The sequence below is a fragment of the Pan paniscus genome, chromosome 15 (genome assembly GCF_029289425.2).
Source record: "Pan paniscus chromosome 15, NHGRI_mPanPan1-v2.0_pri, whole genome shotgun sequence".
Classification (NCBI taxonomy): domain Eukaryota; kingdom Metazoa; phylum Chordata; class Mammalia; order Primates; family Hominidae; genus Pan; species Pan paniscus.
In genome coordinates this window covers 91,074,313-91,096,862 of record NC_073264.2, presented here as the reverse complement: position 1 = coordinate 91,096,862, position 22,550 = coordinate 91,074,313, and the positions used below count along the sequence as shown (strand labels likewise).

The window sequence follows — 22,550 nt, the reverse complement described above, 5'->3', positions numbered from 1 at the left end:
TATATAATAAATCACTTATACATTCATGCAGTTGTTTACATAATTAAGTTTATTTATTTGTTGAGATGCAGTCTTGCTCTGTCACCCAGGCTAGAGTGTAGTGGCGTGATCTAGGCTCACTGCAACCTCCACTTTCCAGGTTCAAGCAATTCTCCTGCCTCAGCCTCTTGAGTAGCTGGGACTACAGGTGCACATGACCATACCCGGTTCTTTTTTTTCTTTTTTTTTTTTTTTTTGTGTGTGTTTTTAGTAGAGACGGGGTTTCACCAGTGTTGGCCAGTCTGGTCTCCAACTCCTGACCTCAAGTGATCTGCCCGCCTCAGCCTCCCAAAGTGCTGGGATTACAGGCATGAGCTACCGTGCCCACCCATACATAATGAAATGTATTGTTTCTATTTAATAAAAGGAGTACTTGCTAGTTGCTAGTGATATAAAGATGAATGAAACACAGTCTCTACTTCGAAGCAGTTCAGAGTTTAATGTAGAAAGACATAAAACTGTGATAGATACCAAGAAAGAGAAGAGATTGAAAAACAAAGTGAAGGGAACAAAGAAGGAAGGCCTAATTCTAGTGGTAACTGTAACAGTCTGGGTGGTCATTTAGACTAGAGAAGATAGACTACTCGGATAAGTATCTAGGAACACTTTGTGGGTGGTGGGACAAGTTAGGCCCTGATGACTGACTGGATGCGGTGGTGGTAAGAGTGAGATGACCACTGGGACTGAAGGGATAGCGATGCCACCAATTAAGAGAAAATTTAAGAGTAGGTTCAGAGGAAGTCAGTGAGTTTCAATTGGAGCACACTGAGTTTGAGGCAGCTATGAGCATTCCAGGTGCATTCACTCATTAAATAATATGCTGGCTATTGAGGTTATGGTGGTGAAAATCCACTGTTAGATTTTACTGCTTCCCTGAGATGTAGGAATCTGAAATTGGGTGGAGGGGTTAGGGCTGGAGATAGACTTGGGGCTCCTTGGTTTCCATGTGGTTGCTCAAAACATGAGGCTGGATGGCATTGCCCAGGAAGAGTATGCAGAATAGGAAGAGCCATGGTCTGAGGATAGAACGTTAGGGAATACAAGCATTTAAGGGTAGGAGGGGACTTGAAGAAGTGGGAGTGGGAACCATTTGGCAGGAACAAGAGGAACCAGGAAAATGCAGGAAATACTGGGAAGGGTTCGAGACCAGAAGTGGAGAAATTGTGTCAGATGCTGCCAAGGCTCTAATACTATAATATTTATAAAGCCCTTGTAACAGTGTGGTAAAGGGCTTATATTTTAACATTTAGTGAAAGCAGGTCCTCATATTTTCTATACAGTAAAGTCTCAAATGTTTAAAGATGCATAGGGGAAAAAAGCTGATTAGTCTAAAATGATAACAGTGATTTTCATTGGATGGCTGATTTTTTAATTTTCTTCATAATTTTTTGTATTTTTCATGCTTTCTACATCAATCATGTGATACTTTTATAATTAGGAAAAAAATCTTAAAAATAGAGCCATAGAGCCCATTATAACAATTGTATTTGTCTAAAGTAGAAAGGCTGCCTGTTAGATTATATTATATATGGGACAGCCAAATTGATTTTCTGTGCTTAAACTGTTTTGGTCAATGGAATAAAGTTTTGGGGGCTATTAGGGACTAGCAGATTAGTGTCTGCTATTTTATAGATGTTGATGGAAAAATAAAATGACTATTATAGCTATTGTGTATCATTACTTGTCTGCTTGGTTCAACAGACTTGGTTTCTCATAAAATAGATCCTTATTCCCACCTGAAGAATTAAGAACTTGCACTGTGAAAACGTGATAAAATTACATGTTCTATTATTTTTTCCTCTTTTCTAGATAGAAGTGGATTCTGTGATGTCTTCAATAAATCCAAATACTTCTGGTAATATGAAAGTTAATATTAATTTTTAGTACCTTATTTAGACACTGAGATGGCTTGGCTGTGTCCCTACATCAATCTCATCTCAAATTCCTATGTGTTGTGGAAGGGACCTGGTGGAAGGTAATTGAATCATAGGGGCGGGTTTTTCGCATGTTGTTCTCATGATACTGGATAAGTCTCATGGATCTGATGGCTTTTTAAGGGGGGGTTTCCCTGCACAAGCTCTCTCTTTGCCTGCTGCCATCCATGTAAGACGTGACTTGCTCCTCTTTGCCTTCTGCCATGATTGTGAGGTTTCCCCAGCCACGTGGAACTGTAAGTCCATTAAACTTCTTTCTTTTCTAAGTTGCCCAGCCTTGGGTATGTCTTTATCAGTAGCATGAAAACAGACTAACAACACTCACAAAATGAAAATTAAAAACAGAAACTAGGCTGGGTGCAGTGGCTCATGCCTGTAGTCCCAGCACTTTGGGAAGCCAAGGCAGGTGGATCATCTGAGGTCAGGAGTTTGAGACCAGCCTGGCAAAGATGATGAAACACCGTCTCTACTAAAAATGCAAAAAATTAGCTGGGCATGGTGGCGGGCACCTATAATCCCAGCTACTCTGGAGGCTGAAGCAGGAGAATTGCTTGAACTGAGGAGGCAGAGATTGCAATGAGCTGAGATTGCGCCATTGCACTCCAGCCTGGGCGACAAGAGTGAAACTCTGTCTCCCAATAAATAAATAAATAAAAACTATATAGCATTATATTTAAGCACATCTTTATTTTGTTTCCCGTTGTCCAAAAGAAAGGTTTTGGTGGTTTTTATTTTTTTTTAATTTTTAATTTTTGTAGGTGTATATATAGAGAGGTGGTACATGAGATGTTTTGATGCAGGCATGTAATGTGTAATAGTCACATCATGGGAAATGGGATAATTATCTCCTCGAGCATTAATCCTTTGTGTTACAAACAGTCCAGTTACACTCTTAGTTATTTTAAAATGTTTATTATTTTGACTCTAGTCACCCTATTGTGCTATCAAATACTAGGTATTAATAGTCACATCATGGAGAATGGGGTATCCATGCTATGAAGCATTTATCTTTCATGTTACCAAGAATCCAATTATACTCTTTTGGTTATTTTTAAATGTACAATTAAGTTGTTATTGACTATATTTACCATTCTGTACTATCAAATACTAGGTCTTACTCTATTTTTTTTTTTTTTTGTATCCATTAACCATCCACAACTCTCCCCAACATCCTCACTATCCTTCCCAGCCTCTGGTAACCATCCTTCTACTTTCTATGTCCATGAGTTAAATTGTCTTGATTTTTAGATCCCATAAGTGAGAACATGCAGTGTTTGACTTTCTGTGCCTTATTTGACTTAACATAGTGACCTCCCATTTTCATCTGTGTTGTTGCAAATGACAGGATCTCATTCTTTTTTATTGCTGAATAGTACTCCATTGTGTATGTGTACCACATTTTCTTTATCCATTCATCTGTTGATGGACACTGAGTCTTCTTCCAAATCTTGCCTATTGTGAACAATGCTGCAACAAACAGTATATGAGAATGCAGATATCTTCCATATGTTGATTTCCTTTCTTTTGGGTATATACCCAGCAGTGGGATTGCTGGATCATATGGTAGCTTTATTTTTAGTTTTTTGAGGAACCTCCAAATGATTCTCCATAGTGATTGTACTAATTTACATGCCTACCAGCAGTTTAATAAGAGCTCCCTTTTCTCCATATCCTTGCCAGCATTTGTTATTACCTGTCTTTTGGATAAAAGCCATTTTAACTGCGGTGAGATGATATTATTGTAGTTTTGATGGCATTTCTCTGATCAATGATATTGAGTACCTTTTCACATATGCCTGTTTGCCATTTGTATGTGTTCTTTTGAGGTTCTTTTAATTTTGATTATTTATAAATATGTTTATCACAGGGAAATTTTAAACTGTTGAAGTGCATAAAGAAAAAATATCATTCATAATTTTAACATTCAAAAAATGATACTAGGTTTTCTGACTTGTGCAGCTGGATGAATGGACATGGCACCTACTGAAAAGAGAAGATGGCAGACGGGTGGGGTGGTGGGGTGGGAGCAGGGAGCAGGCAATACTTGGGGGTGAGGGAGACTAAGAGCTCAATTTTGAGTATGTTTGAGAAGTGTTAGTTTACTATGTCAAAGCAGTCGTTTGAGAAGTGTTAGTTTACTATGTCAAAGCAGTCAGACTGGATGAATTTCAGAAGTAAGTTCTGGGCTGAAGAAATTGGGAGTCATCAACCTGTAGACAGATTTTAAAATCATGAGAATGAATGAGACCACCTAGAGAGATAGAGTGGACTGAGAATGTTAAGAACTCTAGCCAGTAGAAGTCAGGTGGAAGATGAAGAAATGGCAAAGGAGACTTAGGAGTGACAGAGGGGCAAGAGGAAAATCAAGAGTGTTTGATCAAAAGCCAAGAGAAGTAGATATTTTAATGAGGAAGGTGTGGTCAGCACTATCAAATGCTCCTGAAAGGTGAGGTGGCATAACTGATGAGTATCCTTTGGAGTTGGCCACCTGGAGGTGTTTGATGACTTTAGCAAGAGGCATTTCAAAGTGTGGTGAGGGCAGAGTGGGTTGAAGGTAAGTGGAAAGTGATGATGAAGTGTGACAATGTGAGTAGATGAGTCTTTCATTAAGTCCAGAGTGGCAATAGATCAAGAGATGTTTTGTTTGCTTCTTCTTGTTTCTATTTAAATGGAAGAACATGTTTCCAAGCTTAGCAGAATGATCTAGTGAAGAGGAGGAAGGAAGATGAGAGAGAGGGAGGGAAGGAGACCTATTGTGTAAGGGGATAGGATCCAGAGCATGTTAGACTGGCTTTTTAAATATTACCTTTTTTTGAATAATTTAAAACTTCCAAAAAGTTCAAAATAAAACAGTACAGAGAATAGCTTACTCTGTATGTAAGGTATACCTTTTACCCAGATTGACATTGTTAACATTTTACACCATCTTCCTTCTCCTTTGCACTTTCTACCACTATCCCCTTCTCTTCTGTAATGAATATAACCAAAATATGCTTATCATATTCATAAATATATGTTGATACTGTTTTATCTGATTTATCATCTATATTTTGTCAGTTGATCTAATAACATCCTTAATAGTATCTTTCCTTTTTTAGTATGTTAAAAAATCATAAGTGTATCTAGGGAAAAAAAAGACACATATGAATAGGAACAAAGATAAAAATGACAGCAGTTGGCTGGCGGTGGTGACTCACACCTGTAATCCCAGCACTTTGGGAGGCCAAGGCAGGAGGATTGCTTGACGCCAGGAGTTCAAGACCAGTCTGGTCAACATAGTATGAGACTCTGAATCGACAAAAAAGCAAAAAAAAAAAAAAGTCAGGCATGATGGCACGTGCCTATAATCTTAGCTACCTGGGAGGCTGAGGCAGGATCCCTTGAGCCCAGGAGTTTGAGGTTGCACTTAGCCATTATCATACCACAGCACCCCAGCCTGGGCGACAGAGTGAGACCTCATCTCTTAAAAAACTTAATTAATTCAAAAGAAGGAAGAAAATGGGAACAAAAAATAAATGGAAATAGACAAGTAGAAAAATAATATGGTAGATTTAAATCCAATCATTAATGTTTTAGTTAGATGTAAATGATCTCAACAGCCCCATTGAAAGGGAGATACTGTTAAATTAGATAAAAGAGTACCAACTAACTCTGTGTTGCCTAGAAGCCCACTTTAAACATAAGGGCAAAAAAGATTAGAAATATATACTGTACTGAACACTAACCAAAAGTATGCCAAAGTGAGCATGTTAATATCAGATGAAGTAGACTTCAGAAGAAGAAATATTACCAGGGATAAGGAGAGCCAGTTCATTAAGGGAATTAAACATTTATGCCCCTGGCCAGGTGCCATGACTCAAGCCTGTAATCCCAGCACTTTGAGAGGCCAACGCAGATGAATCACTTGAGGCCAGGAGTTTGAGACCAACCATGATGAAACCCCGTCTTTACGAAAAAATACAAAAAAATTAGCTGGACATGGTGGTGCATGCCTGTAATCCCTGCTACTCGGGGGGCTGAGGCACGAGAATCATTTGAGCCCAGGAGGTGGAGGTTGCAGTGAGCCCAGATTGCATCACGGCACTCCAGCCTGGGTGACAGAGCAAGACTCTGTCTCAAAAAAAAAAAAAAAAAAAAAAAAAAATCCCCTAATAATGGAAATTCAAAATACATGAAGCAAAAAACTAATAAAACTGTAAAGAAAAATGGACAAATCCATAATGATGGTAGGAGGTTGTAACACTCCTATCAATAATTAAGCAAGTAGACATAAAATCAATAAGGATATAGGAGACGTGAACAGCACTGTCAACCAGTGTGACCTAATTGTAATCTATAGAATGTTCTACCCAACAAAAGCAGAATACACATTCTTTTCAAGTCTACACAGTATATTTAATAAAATTGGTCATACTCTGGGCCATTAAACATGTCAATACATTTAAAGTACAAAGTATGTTCTTTGTGATGGAACGACATTAGAAATCAATAGCAAAGCTGTCTGGAAAAGTTGCAAATAGTTGTTCCAAGTAAAAGTTTAAAAGTTCCAAACAAATAGCACACTTCTAAATAACTCATAGGTCAAAGAAAAAATCAAAAGGGAAAAATTAGGAAGTATTTTGAATTGAATGAAAAGACCACATTTCAAATTTTGTAGGATGGATTGAAAGCAATACTTGGAAAGTGGTAGCACTAACTTTCTATGTTTAGGAAAGAATAAAGGTGTCAAACTGATGACCTCAGCTTCTACCTTTAATTATCTTCTACCTTTAACTACAAAAAAGAGTAAATAAGGCCTGAAATAAGTGGAGGAAAGGAAATAGTAAAGATTGGAATGGAAATTGTTGAAATTGAAAAGAGGACAAACAAGAAAAAATTAAAAGCTGATTTTGTTGAGGTAATCAATAAAAATGAGAAACTACTACCCACACTGAGTGGGGGGGGAAAAAAGAGAGCAGGGATTACTAATATTTAGATTTAAAATCTAATATTTTATTAGATTTATTATTAGATCTAATAAAATCTAATATTTTATTAGATTTATTATTAGATCTAATAAAATCTAATATTTTATTAGCTTTATTATTAGATCTAATAAAATCTAATATTTTATTAGATTTATTAATATTGTATTAAAATCTAATACACTTTATATACAAGGTTTAGAATCACATTTAAAATAAGACTTTCAGGATTATTGCTAGGAGAACATGTTCTTGATATAATCCCTAACTTGATAGAATTGCTCCAGGTTTTAAATTTATTGTTGAAAATTTTCACTTTCAAAATATTCAGAATAATGTTTGATGTTCCATTAGTTACAACTTCTTGATAAAGCCTTTTCTACATTTTTTTCCTTAGGGTTTTTTGTGAATATTCCAATCTACAGAGAGTTTTGTTTTCTGGCAAAAGGATTTCCCACATTCTTTGCATTGATAGGATTTCTCTTTCTTAAGAGTTCCCTGATATTCAGTGAGTTATTCTTTCTGGATGAAGATCTTCCCCTGGTCATAATATCGTGTTTCTCTATTATGTTACTGATATGGATTGGCTATGTCCCCACCCAAATCTCATTTTGTAGCTCCCATAATTCCCACGTGTTGTGGGAGGGACCCAGTGGGAGATAATTGAATAATGGGGGCGGGTCTTTCCCAGGCTGTTCTTGTGATAGTGAATAAGTCTCACGAGATTTGATGGTTTTAAAAAGAGGAGTTCCCCAGCACAAGCTCTCTCTTGTCTGCTGTCATTCATGTAAGACATGACTTGCTCCTCTTTGCCTTCCGCTGTGATCGTGGGGGCTCCCCAGCCGTGTGGAACTGTAAGTCCATTAAACCTCTTTCTTTTGTAAATCGTCCAGTCTCATCTTTATCAGCAGCATGAAAAAAGATTAATACAGTGGCTTTTCTGATACATCAAGTGTGACTATTGCTGAAGGCATTTTAACATTCATTATTCTCATAGACTTTCTTTCTTCTGTATGTTCTCTGATTTTGAATTAAGGATTTGACTTCACACTGAATGTTTTCTTTCCTTAACTAGTTCTCTAATGTGCAGAGAGGTATGGATTCTGGAAGAAAGAATACAGTCCCCACCTGTATTCTCCCAGCTGTACTCTAGTGTGAGTGTGTGTGTATGTGTGTGTGTGTGTGTTTATTTGGAGAAACTCAAGACCACAAACATTCAAGAAAAGGAGTAAAATAGCCTAGCAAGAAATCACTGCTGTACTCTGATTGCTGCTAACATGCAATTTTTCTATTAGAATTGTTCAATACTGAACCAATTTCAAACCATCCACTTTTTCTTCTTTCCCTCTTATTGATACGAGTCAATTTTACATGCTATTTCTCTTGAAGGAAGAGAGCACATGTGCAGATTAAATGTTTTCCCACATATATTATCTCTCTTCTTAATGTTTGGATCTTGAAGAACTGAAATTGGCGGGGTGTGGTAGCTCACGCCTGTAGTCCCATGCAATTTGGGAGGCCAAGGTGGGTGGATCACTTGAGCCCAGGAGTTTGAGACCAGCGAGAGCAACATGGCGAAACCCCATCTCTACAAAAAATACAAAAATGAGCCAGGCCTAATGGTACATGCCAGTCCCAGCTACTCAGGGGGCTGAGGTAGAGGATTGCTTGAGCCCAGGAGGTTGAGACTGCTGTGAGCCATGATCACGCCACTGCACGCCAGCCTAGGTGACAGAGCGAGACCCTGTTTCAAAAAAAAAAAAAAAAACAGGTCTGAAATGCTGGCCTTGGCCTCCTGGGAACTATTTATTCAGGTAATCAACTTTCCAAAGTTGTTCTGTATAATACAGCTGTGACTTGGGAATTCTCTGCTATCCATTGTTCTTACTTCGGAACAGGGCTCTAACACACCATCCACAGGATTCTTTTGCAGGGCCCAGTTGCTGCCCAGCTTGCAGGGTGAGGTCAGACTCACATTCTAGTTTGGCCCAGACTCAGCTGCTTTTAGGAAGGGCCAGAGTCCGGAAGCTAGACACCCTGCACTTTGGGTTCGGGATTATACCTAAACCTGGATGCCCAGGCCCTGCTTCCCAAGGGCTTCTAATCCTCTTGAAATGTAGGTCATTTCAATAGAGATTTCCTCGTGAAAATTAAGAAGAGTGAAAAGTTAAGTCAAAGCTAGTAGAAATAAGAGTAAAGTATCTGGAAGAAGTGTACATGCTGGGAGAATTTGAGGGCAGCCAGGGAGAGTAGCAGAAAGGTGCTAATGGTGTTTTTATTGCCTGTAACCTAACAAGCAAGTGAATATAAGCAAAAACTGTCGTGGCGTCTTGAAACAAGGAAATATATGAGTGGGAGAAAAAAATCAAGCCATTAGTTAAAGGAAGCAGCAGATCACAGTTGAGGTTGGTTCTGATTTACAGTCTTGCTACGTCTTTCAGAGGGTTTCATTATAACCCTCATTCTCTGTGATGCACTTCATAACTTTTCCAAGTGTATAGAATGAAGAAGCTTGCAACTAGAAGAGACCTGGAAAACAGTCATCTGTCCTTATTTTAAAATGAGGAACCTAGGCTTCAGAGAAGAATCACAAAATGATATAGAGGAATAATAAAATAATAAATACTTGGCAAAATCCTTTTACAGTATTTATTATTATTATAGATAATTGCAGCAATCATTTCCTGAACAGTTATCATGCAGATCTGTGATGAGCACATTCATCTGTGATGATTGTTATATTTAATGTAACTATGATATTATGATTATCCTCTGTATTAGTGCATTTTCACACTGCTATAAAGAACTACCTGAGACTGAGTAATTTATAAAGAGGTTTAATTGACTCACAGTTCCACAGACTTAACAGGAAGCATGACTGGGGAGGCCTCAGGAAACTTAGAATCATGGCAGAAGGCAAAGGTGAAGCAAAGACCTTCTTCCCATGGTGGCAGGAGAGAGAGAGAGTGAACGGGGAATTGACACACTCTTTCAAACAACCAGATCTGGTGAGAACAACAAGGGGGAAGTCAGCCCTCATGATTCAGTCACCTCCCACCAGGCCCCTGCCCTCACAGGGATTACAGTTCGAGATGAGATTTGGGTAGGGTAAGGACACAGAGCCAAACCATATTATCCTCATTATATTTTATTTATCATTTTAGATGATTATTTTTGAGACAGGGTCTCTAACTCCTGGGCTCAAGTGATCCTCCCACCTTAGCCTCCCAAAGTGCTGGGATTACAGGCATGAGCCACTGTGCCTGGCTATCCCCATTTTAGAAGTTAAAAAACTCTGGCCATTCATGGCGGTATGCACCTATATTCCCAGCTACTTGGGAGGCTGAGGTGGGAAGATCACTTGAGCCCAGGAGTTTGAGACCAGCCTGGGCAACATAGCAAGACCATATCTCTAAAAAAAAAAAAAGTACTAAAAAGTTTAAAAATAAAAAAATAAATAAATCCAGAAGCCTAGCAAGATTAAATAATTTGCCCAGAGTGGCACCGCTAGCTAGTAAGTACCAGACCAACGTGCTCTGACCTCTAGCTCACCCTCTTAACCAATTGATGAGCCCTTCCTTTGATTTTTAATAGTGCCATGGGTCATATTCCTAACTGTGACAAAATCGAGGCCAGTATTCATTCCCCTAAGGAACTTTATGAATCAATGAGTTGAAGTCAGGAGTAGAATCAATACACGAAAAACAAATCACCATGTTCTCTATAGTTCTCTATAGTTGTTAGACATTAATTTCAAATTTGGTTCTGGACTACCTAGCATCCAGAACAAATAGGAAAACACAAGCAAGCACAGCTGCAGTCAGGGTCCATGCAACAAAACAATTTTTCTAGAGAGGCATAAGTCCTCCTGCCCTGGGATAGTTCTTCTGTGATGTCTCATGGAGGGGAGACTGCTGAGTGGATGTCAGTGTCGATGAGCTGTTCAATAAATGCAGTAGTGAATTTTGTAAGGCTGTTGCTTCATCTTTTCTCAGTGTAGACCAGTGTTTAATGTCAGGGCAGTTCTATGAAGGGCAAAGGCAGTGTGTTCCAAGTATACAGATCTCAGGTGGTCTGACTTTATTCCAGAATAAATTGTAGACCATTCTATATAAATAACAACAGCTAAGATTTACAGGGCTTTTCTTTATGCTAAAAGCTATAAATAAGAACTGAATGAGCATTGTCCCACTGAATCCTCATACATTTGTCTCTGTGTTATTATCTCGGATCTATGTAAAATATGCCTAAGATTAAAAACCAGAAAAAAGGACTTCAGAATTTTGTTTTCACTAGGCGATTAGATTGAGCATCTTTTCTGTTTCCTTATACTATTGCCATTTTAAATTAATGAACATATTCTACTTTGATACTTGAAAAAGCTTTCCAGGAACTTACTTTTAACCCTCAACTTTGAATGATGGAAAAATCAAAGCGATTGATTCATCATAGCAGTAATTATGGACTGTGTGACTGCTATCCAGTGTAAGGTCCAATTGAAAAATAATTTGTGGATGAGTAGGTTAATGGTCAGTTGGCTTGCATGCTTTTATTTGTTAATATCTTGTCTGGCTTGTTCAAAACAAGACAGTTGACTATTAAAGGTATTATTTTTCTAAATTTAAATATCCTTTTTCTGGTCTTAGTTTCTGTCATAAAACACCTGCTGTTGTGTATGGTTTTTTATTTTGGCTCCTATGGAACAAAGATCAAGGTATAGCAGGGATGAAGGTTTTGGTTGATTTCAGATTTCAATTGGCCTCTTAGTTCTTTTCTATAATCAGGAAACTGCATACACATTAAGGTTACCTTATTTTGAAATTATAATCATAGCATTTTGTGGGATCTCCTACAGATATTCACCCATCCATGTTTATTTAATTACCCATTTAGAAAACAGTGAATATGTTTCACTATACAGATGGGGAAGAATTAGGAGACACAGACACTGACCTAAAGACATTTAAAAATATATATTTTATGTGGGCTGGGCACGGTGGCTCACGCCTGTAATCCCAGCACTTTGGGAGGCCGAGGAAGGTGGATCACGAGGTCAGGAGTTCAAGACCAGCCTGGCCAACATGGTGAAACACTGTCTCTACTAAAAATACAAAAATTAGCTGGGCGTGGTGGTAGGTGCCTGTAATTGCAGCTACTCCAGAGGCTGAGGCAGGAGAATTGCTTGAACCTGGGAAGCGGAGGTTGCAGTGAGCCGAGATCCCGCCACTGCACTCCAGCCTGGGCGATAGAGCAAGACTCCATCAAAAAATGTGTATATATCTTATGTGATAGGGAAGATGAAAGAAATATTGCCACTTCTTTTACGACCAGATGTTATATTACTATTGTAGGCAAGAAAACCTCTTAAGAGTTCAGGAGGGCAGCACTGCCCCCTAGAGGAGGTGTGGGCCTGGAGCTGGACATGCTGAAGGATGGGTGGGATTGAAATAGTGATGGAGCAAAGGAGAAAAGAGGCGGTAAATGAATGCAGGGCAGGTGCCAGCTGTGTGCCCCGCCTCCTGCTCCTGTTGCTGGTGCTGTGCTCTCTGTGTAGAGTTCTTCAGAGACCCTCTTCTGTGCTGTCCACGTCAGTGCCTGAAATCTTTTCTTCCTAGATCCCTGTTCTTTTACAAATCTCTCGCCCATCTCAGATTTGCATACCTAAATATATCAGCTATCATGCTGTTAATGCAGTCCTCCCATTAACAGAATCCACTCTTCTTGGATTTTTACCTTTTTTTTTTAACCTCTGCAACAGCAAGGAATATAGTATATAACTATAAATGAATTGTGTCCAGCCGAGTCAGCTGGCAATGATGAGAGCTGGGAAGGATTAAGGACCGGTGTGCACGGAAGGAAGGATGAAGCTTTAAAGTCCAGAATAAGGTATTAGGACTTTGTGGTGTTTGACACTGAGGAACCTTTTAAGCTTTATGAGCAGGAGATGTATATAATAAAAAAGTAACAATTCCTGCCTGGGTTTGATAGAAATAAGATTTTATTGGTTCAGATTTCTCTATTCTACTGTAACTGTTTTTTTTTTTTTGCTTTGTTGTTGTTGTTGTTGTTTTGTTTTGTTTTTTGAAATGGAGTTTTGCTCTTGTTGCCCAGGCTGGAGTGCAGTGGCGCGGTCTTGGCTCACTGCAACCTCTGCCTCCCGGGTTCAAGCCTGGAGGTGAATATGTGATTCTTCTGCCTCAGCCTCCCGAGTAGCTGGGATTACAGGTGCAGCACCACCTCGCCTGGCTAATTTTTGTGTTTTTAGTAGAGACAAGGTTTCACCATGTTGGCCAGGCTGGTCTTTAACTCCTGACCTCAGGTGATCTGCCTGCCTTGGCCTCCCAAAGTGCTGGGATTACAGATGTGAGCCATCACACCTGGCCTCTAACTGTTTTTACTCATTTTCCCACCAATTATATAGTAAAACTTGATTTCTTCCATTAAGGTAGATTATTTTCTCTTTATTTCCCTACACATCCATAGTAAGCTGGAAGAAAATATTATCCTCTGAATTCATTTATCATCGGTGACAACTCACTATTTTTGAAGTCACTTTCACCTACCATCCTTACAGTCTTTCTGTGCGAACACATTATATCCTTCTCCCACCCCTTCACTGTCATGGCCTCCAAAAGTCATAATTTGAATTTTGTGTCTCAGACTAGAGAAGGCATTATGTCTTTTGAAAGACTGCCTCATCCTTTTAAACCCTAATTTTTAAGCATTTTTTTAACTCCTGGAAAAATCAATATGTGACACAATGAACATGAACCCTTCCTTTCTACTAAATCTAGGACCAGGCTTACTGTCCAAATAACTTGCCACTTTTATTGTTTTCTCCTTCACTCTCCCCAGGTTTATTGCAGTTTCTAATTTGAGCTCACTGTGATAGCCAGATGCTAGACTCCTTCATTTTCAAGAGGATTTCTCTGTGTGCACTGACCCTGAAGCTTAGAACTGTGAACCACAAAAAACTATACTTAATGGAACTTTCAAGTAAAAAATTTATATAGTTTTGTTAGACTTTTTGAATTTATCTTCCCCTGTGGTGAAAGATGATTACCCTCCTAAGAAACTGCTTAAAAACAAACAAGTAAAAAAAATAATCTTTCTAGTCTCTCTCTCTATATCTGTCATAGATATATATACATGTATTAAGTAGTTTGGAAACTAAAAAATATGTACATGTTGGCCAGGCGCAGTGGTTCATGCCTGTAATCCCAGTACTTTATGAGGCTGAGGCAGACAGATCACAAAGTCAGGAGTTCGAGACCAGCCTGGCCAATAGGGTGAAACCCCGTCTCTACTAAAAATACAAAAATTAGCCGGGTGTGATGGCGCACACCTGTAATCCCAGCTACTCGGGAGGCTGAGGCAGTAGAATCGCTTGAACCCAGGAGGTGGAGGTTGCAGTGAGCCAAGATCGTGCTGTAGCACTTCAGCCTGGCGACAGAGTGAGACTCCATCTAAAATATATATATATATATATGTTATAGAACATGAAGAGAGTCCATTTTGCCAAGGATTGTTTATAAAATGGAAGGAGATGTTTTCCAGTTGTACAAAAAAATGCATGGACTTGCAGGGTCAAGAAGGATTTGTAAAGATCATTGGTCCAGTGGTCTTTAAACCACGAGCCTCAATCCTAGATCCTTTGGGGACACGTTCAAAGACACTGTTGGATAGGGAAGAATGGGAAGCCCACCCACTTCAAACCAAATAGTTCTTCCTTCATCTCCTCTACACATGAGGCTTTCCATTTTCATATAAAGAAGAATCTTTCCTACAGCTGAAAAAAGAAATAGTTTGCCAACTATTGATAGAGTCTAATGACCCAGGCAATTTCTGAATACCTTCTGCAGACATATTAATAATAAACACAGATAAACACATAGATCTGTGTGGTTCCTAAGGTTGTGATGCTAATTTGTAACCACAGTAAAGGATGTTTAGGTAACTATTAGTAGTGGAACAGTGTGCACAAAAGACTCAACATTGTATTTGAAATTAGAATTTTCTGAACATATTCTTCCTCTGGAGGCGGGGTGGGAGGGGACACAGGTAATACATTTCTTATTGGATATGAAATCTGATGTCAGTAGAATTACTGAAAGCCTTTGTGAAGTGGTAATTTTAGGTTTGAATGTTGTGACAGCAGGTGGAGTTGTGACAGCAGGTGGAGCTAGTAGTAGGAACTCTTTCTAGGTTATTTAAAGAGCTAGATGTATACAGCTTACATTAATGTGTTTTCATTGCAGAGCTTCAGGAATAGCATGTTACTATGTATTGGCTTTGGAAAGTGATCATATTACTACAACATGAGAGCCGAGCTGAACAAAAACTCCTCTGTGCTTTTTAGAAAAGGGTCTTATATTTGGATAAATGTTGCGTTAGAAGATTAAGACAATTAAAGACATAGAAGGGAGGGGTTATGTTCACACAATATATGCTTGATGAGTTTAACCCCTAGAGTATGGACTTTAAGAAATAAAAGTATATGATTGTGTGGGAAAATAGTGTGAAAGAAATTGATTACACATACGGAGTAATTTGTGTTATTGGATGGGTTTTCCTTTTAAGTGGTAATAGGCATACAGTTTAAATCCACATACATTTTCTCCTAGTAAAAGCTAAAGACCGTTTGTTTTTATCCTACAATATTGTGAAATAAAGACCTGAATACTTCACAGCTCCAAATACTCATGAGTTATCTGAATATGTAATTTAAAAGATATCACCACTCAGGTCCTTTTTTTTCCTTGTGAATTACACGATGAACCAGGAATTGTGCTTTTTTCCCTTTATCACCTCTCTAAGTCAAATGCAATGATAAGAGCAAATATTATGGATGTAGTTCTCTCTGAATTTTGTTTGGTTTTTTACTATATCATATGTTTTAAGAAATTGGAGTTTCTGAAGTGACAGTTTATTTTGCTGGCTACGTGAATAGAAAGAGACCTACTTTTTGGCATTCATTTACAGAGTTATAAGATCATTTAAAACATGGGTTTTTTTTTTTCTTTTTTTGAGACAGAGTCTTGCTCTGTCACCAAGGCTGGAGTGCAGTGGCACGATCTCGGCTCACCGCAACCTCCACCTCCTGGGTTCAGGTGATTCTTGTGCCTCAGCCTCCTGACTTGCTGGGATTACAGGTGCATGCCGCCACACCTGGCTAATTTTTGTATTTTTAGTAGAGATAGGTTTTGCCTTGTTGGCCAGGCTGATCTCAAACTCCTGACCTCAGGTGATCTGCCTGCCTCAGCCTCCCAAATTGCTGGGATTACAGGTGTGAGCTACCGCACCTGGCTAATTTTTGTATTTTTAGTAGAGACAGATTTTGCCATGTTGGCCATGCTGGTCTGGAACTCCTGACCTCAACCTCTCTGCCCACCTTGGCCTCCCAAAGTGTTAGGATTATAGGCATGAGCCACCACACCTGGTCTAAAACACACATTTTAAGCCTGGCATGGTGGCATATGCCTTTAGTTTCAGCTACTGGGGAGACTGAGGTGGGGGATAACTTGAGGCTAGGATTTTGAGGCTGCAGTGCGCTGTGGCCATGCCTGTGACTAGCCTTTGCACTCCAGCCTGGGCAACAGAGCGAGACCCTGTCTCTAGGGAAAAAAAAAAAAAACCCACATGCATTTTAATGCTTTTTGCTAAAAACTAGAAATAACATCTTCTTGTTTGTTATTATTCATTGAATGTTACTTACTCAGCAAACATGTAATGAATGCCTACTGTCTGCTAGGCATCATGCTAAACATGGGATAAAATTTTGAGAACACTATACACTGCTTTCCCTCAGCATGTCTCAGGCAGACATGTGGCCAAATAATTACCGTAGATCCTAATCACTTCTATGATTGCATGATGAACAAAGGGCCGTCGGGTCACAGAAAAAGGACTCAGCTGAGAGAAATCAGAGACATATTCAAACAGGAGATGATGCCTGGGTTGCATCTGGAAGGAGATATAAATATTCACTAGGAGAAAAAAGGAGAAAGTGTATTATTCCAGGCAGTGTGTTCTATACATACAAAGGTGTGGAGTACGAAAGGGCCTCTTGGCTTGGGGAAGCACCAGGAAGTTGACTAGGAAGCCTTGAGAGGTGGACTGGGATACATTTCTGAAGGGTCTCCTAGGACATGCCATTATCAGTGAATACATTATTCAAGAATTTCAGCTACTCTAGTTGCTACTTAATTGACTAGCTTTTGGTGTTCATGAAGCTAAAGTTATGGATATGATCTTACGGGCACATGGCATGGCTAGACTTCAATTTTAACCTCAGCTAACAATTTGTCATTATGTTCTCTGTCACAAGGGTAATTAGATAAGAATGGAGCTGCATCAATATGTATTCCCCACAACTATGGAAAAAAACGCTACATATGCTAATTTGCTACAGTACGTATGATTGAGCACCTGCCAGGCACTCTGGTAGGTGAGGGAGATATGCCCTGTTGCCTAGAAGACAGCCGGCCACGTCCTGAACTTCTCCTCTTGGTTGTCTCCAGAGCACTGAACACTTCACACAGCTGAATGGCAACTCTTCATCTCGCCCCAATTTTGCTCTTCCCCCAGACTTTCTCCTCTCTTTAAGTAGCTCTTCAAGCCAGAATCTACGGGATATTCTTGACATCTCTTTCTTTCTCACCTGCCACATCTAGTTCTTCATCAAGCTATGTCATTTAGATTCTAAAATATATCTGGAAACCTTCCACTCCTCTCATCCCCACTGCCAGCAACCTGGCAACCACATCTCTTGCCAGTAGGCTCCTAACTGGTCTCTCTTTTTACATTTTTGCTCCCCCACCTCCGTCCTTTTATCAAGATAATAGCCAGAAAGATCTTTCAAAACTCAGATCATGTAACTTCCCAATTCAAACCTTCTGTTGACTTCCTATTGCCACTTAAATAAAACCCAAATTATTTACTGTGGCCCACAAGAGCCTGTGAGTTTTGGCCCCTGCTGCCCTCCCCAACCTCATCTTGTATCACTTCTCTCTGGCTCACTTTGTTCCAGCCACAGCAGCCTTTTTTCATTTTCCCACCTTGCCACCCAACAGCCTTGGCACAGGCTGTTCCTACTTCCAGCAATGCTCTTCTTCCCAACATTAGGCAGTTGGTATTGTCTCATGGTTTAGGTCTTGGCTTAAATATCTCCTCCTTGAAGGGCTCTCTCTGTCACCAGAGTCTACTTGACATGAGGATTCCTGTGAATCTTTTTCACAACCTCCTGTCTTTCCCCTCATTGCCCATGCCACACTTTGCAATGAGGTGTGCATTTGCAGTTGAACCTGTGTAATGACTGCCTTCCCCACCAGATCAGTAGCTCCCTTGGGACTGGAATCATGTGTATTCTCTTTTCTCCTCTATTTCCAAAGCTTAATACAGTGCCTGGCCCATAGTAGGTCCTAAAAGGAATCATTTAAAAACAGACAGATTTCTTTTTCAGTTTATAAATCTTTAAATATAAATAAAGATGTAGGAAATTAAGAAAATCATTTCTACACTTTTTTAAATGATTGGAACTATTTTAGAAAAGGTATACAGCATAGTATTACATCACTAAAAGAAAAAATGTGCATGTGGTTATTGTATGATTGGAGGCTATTTTTAAAACAGAGTGATAATTTTTTATGGAAATTCTGAGTTATAAAAATGAACCACTCTTTTTATATATGTAGAGCTCAGTTCACTAAAATGTTTAAATTCTTGGCTTCGCTCTTTAAACCTACTACAAAGATCACATTAGAATTCGTTTTAATAGACATTGTAAGCACAGTATCCAATCTCATTTTATCATGCTGGGCTCTTTTATTATGAGAGTCGCAGGAAGCTGAGCCTGAGGCTGCTCCACACGTTGTGGGGTGTATCCAGGGCTGGAGATGGTGCCAGCTCTATTGTTTATGTAATATTCTCCCCACCTTTATCTGTGGTGTACAATTGGTATTGACTTTTAAGAAACTACTTCTCTGACCCGATCTCCCAGTTGGAAAAAAACCTGCCATAGTGACATCTGGCTAGGAAAAAAGGGATCAAAGAAGCATAAGGAAAGAAAAATTATGAGACCTTGTTTAATAAGTAGTTTCATGCCTATTAGATCTGTTAGAGGGAAGAGTGTTACAGTTTTTTCAAGGTCACCATTCCTTTACCCCTGGAAAAAGCTCAGTGAACCCTAAAAGTGTCTTGTGTTTTCACTATTGATTTCTAGTGTTGGGTCTGTTAAATGTTAGCATTTAGCAAAATGCCTTTTTCGGTCTTCAGGAAACTTTACAGATCTTGAGTAAATACTGTTCACCAAAATTAAGATAAAATTTGATTATCGGTGGGATTTATTACTGTCCATTTCTGTTTAATTTTTTCTTAAAGAGGAAGACAATAATCTTTGACAAATTGTTTTTTCCCCAACTTTTAGGTATATTACTTGAGGGGTTTTTAAATATTGTCAGGAAAAAGAAGGAAGCTCAACGATATCGGAATGAAGTAAGACACATCTTCACAGCCTTTGACACCTACTGTAAGTGTCTCTAAAGTGTTTTGATGTAAACAAAATTGCTATTAAGGGATTGCGAATAGGATTATATACCCCGTAAGTCAAATATATAATATACTTGGAAGATTATATTACTGTATTCATTAGCTGTTACCTTAGGTATTGATGCACATTTTTTTCTCCGTCGTGATTTCTTGACATTTACCATAGATGAAATAGTATTTACAGTTATATAGTTGTACTAATATATTGTACCTTGATTGTCATGGGGACTGCAAAAGGACTGGCCCTGGGGGATATAGGCCATGAGCCACCTATGGAGGTGTGGGAGACCGTGTGGCTTCTTCATCAACTCTTGCTCTGACCTACATATGATTGGTGGAATTGTTTTCCCCCATAGGGTGTGGCTGAGAGGGGTGGGTGGCTGTAGACCCCCTAGGCCCCACAGATCATACACAGAATGAAAAGACTCATGGAGTCTAGGGTCAGTGTCTTGACTGCTGTTATGGTTTCCTTCTAAATAGCAATATTTCATGATTCTAATACCACGCAAAGGAAAAAACATGCATTTTGAAGACTGCATTGTTTTGGCAACTCGCAAAGACTCAAAGTCTAACACCGTTGTTAGAGTGCATGTCTCTATATAGTGCTATCTCTGGTACTGAGAGAATCAGCAAAATGATAGGGCCAGAAGTGACCTTCAAGATCAGCCGGGACTGCACTGAAGAAAAGTATTATTAGAATCTTAAATTATTCCGATGAGACAATCTCAGATTACCTTATCTGTGAAATCAATCGTAAACTACTGCTTTTCTCCTAGTAATATATTAAAATAAGTTTTGCACAAATGTTATGGCTGAAGTAACAGTTGATAGGTCTTATTAAAGTAAGTGAATATTTTTTATTGTTTTCAAATAGATCGTGGATTTTTAACTTTGGAAGATTTCAAAAAAGCATTTAGGCAGGTGGCTCCCAAATTACCGGAAAGGACTGTTCTTGAGGTATTCAGGTAAGGCATCAAAATCCTTCTGTACACCACCTTTTGATTTACCATTTGCTTTTACATGTTTTTGACTTTATGGAAAGAACTTATTTATTCTGATTTTTGAGTCTGGAACATTTTTCTCTTGCAGCATAGTGTCATGGTCCAGGAGGGAAATCTATAGTTAGCTATGAGTCCTTCCATGCCCCTGACAGTGAACTGTAAAGTTGGGGGAGCGCTTGCACACCAGGCAGGTGCATACAAGCACTTATGAGTAGGGGCAGGAGAGGAACAGGAAGAAAGAACTTCTTCAGATACTTACGTGTGAACCAAGGGAAAATGGAGCTTTAGTAATATTTAGCATGGATGCTGGTGTCCTCACATGGTCTGTATTTCAGACAAACACAGGTTACATGTGGTTCTTGAGTTGTCTGGAGAGAACAGCTGGAGTTGCCTGATGGTAGCCCCCTTGTTCCCTTGCTTTCAAAGCTACTGACACATGTTGCTGTTCACACATACCTGATAAAGTGGATTTAAAGATTATATTATGTGGTTCTTATGAACGAATCCTGACAAAATGGACAAGTGGCTTAAAAGCAGTTTCTGTTAGGAAACTGCAGATTGAAGGTAATATTAATAGTGCAAACACATGCTGACGTGAGAACACAGCAGAGCTGTCTCTTCTCTGACTCCCAGCGTGAGCTCTTCATCAACCCTGTTAACAGGTGTATTCATTAGCGTTCGGCACACCAGCGAGAGCCAGAAAACCCAAAAGAACGGAAACTCAAAAAATATAGAAATTCATTTCTCTGCCATATAAACATAGGCAAACCAGGGGCGAATGTTGACCACACCGTCGGGAAGGATCCAGATTGCCCCTTTTCTTGTTGCTCTGGCTGTATCAACACCTGGCTTCTCCCTCTTGCTTCAAGATGGTTGCTTAAGTTTCAGCAGTCAAATATTAAGTTTCAGCAGTCAAATCTGAATTCCAGCTGGTTAGGAGGAAAAGAAAGCAGAAGGTATGCACTCCTTTTCAGGATATATATTATTTCCACTTACAATGCAGTGACCAAAACTTAGTTCCAAGGTCATGCACAGCTGCAAGGGGGAAGGATTTTGGAAAATGTAGTCTTTGCTCTGGGCAATGATGTGCCCACGAATAGAGGTTCTGATACCAAGGAAGAGGGAGAGAGAATGGATATTGGGGGACATCTGGCAGATGTTCCCATTTGGGATAAAAGTAACTTAATGAAATATGAGCAGAGCCAGCCCTTCTCAATAGAAATTAGTAAATAGGTTATTTGAATGAAGATTTGCAGTCATTATCATTAACAGTGACATATATGAAATTCATTTGCTGCATCATTGACAAGCAAGCTACTGAGCAAGCTATTGAAGAAGAGCAAAGAAGTTAAAGCCAGATGCATACAAAATGCTTATGGGAAAACATTACTTAGCTGATTTTGTAAAAGCAAATCCTTTAAAATGTAGCATCTTTGTATTTTGTGATGAGATAGGTAGTGAATATCAATATACTTCTACCATACAAAAGTTGTTTTTAACAAAGGAACTAAAAATTGATACTCATTTTCTTTTTACAAAAAGACAAGTTGTCCAAATATGATGAACTTTATGTGTTAAATGGTTTTAGTAGATACTACCTTATAGAGATTTTTGAAAAATGTATTTAAATATAGCCATTCAAGATACAGGCAATGTTTTAACGATGAATGAGAAAGTAACACCTTCTTAGAAGAAAAGCTATGCTACAGGGAGAACATTTTTGAAATAGATGTTTGAAAATGTTATTTTATTTTAAAACATAATGTCACCTATTAAAATTCATATCTGCATGTTTGGTATGTTTAAAATGGAATGTCCTGGCCAGGCATGGTGGCTCATATCTGTAATCCCCACACTTTGGGAGGCCGAGGCGGGTGGATCACCTGAAGTCAGGAATTCAAGACCAGCCTGGCCAACATGGTGAAACCCCATGTCTACTAAAAAGACAAAAATTAGCTGGGCATGGTGGCATGCACTGTAGTCCCAGCTACTCGGGAAGCTGAAGCAGGAGAATCACTTGAACCTGGGATGCAGAGGTTGCAGTGAGCTGAGATCACACCACTGCA

The 22,550-nt window shown here is 39.1% G+C and overlaps 1 protein-coding gene across 4 annotated transcripts in view; it reads left to right on the top strand.

The window, feature by feature from the left end:
• Positions 1-22,550, top strand: part of EFCAB11 (EF-hand calcium binding domain 11) — a 165,998-nt gene that overhangs the window by 2,729 nt on the left and 140,719 nt on the right. For all 4 annotated transcript variants that reach the window (XM_008958175.4, XM_063596369.1, XM_063596370.1 and 1 more), the window contains exons 3-5: positions 1,849-1,894; positions 19,362-19,463; positions 20,358-20,448. In XM_008958175.4, the coding sequence (XP_008956423.1) occupies positions 1,849-1,894; positions 19,362-19,463; positions 20,358-20,448 (239 nt within the window). The remainder of the gene's footprint in view (positions 1-1,848; positions 1,895-19,361; positions 19,464-20,357; positions 20,449-22,550) is intronic.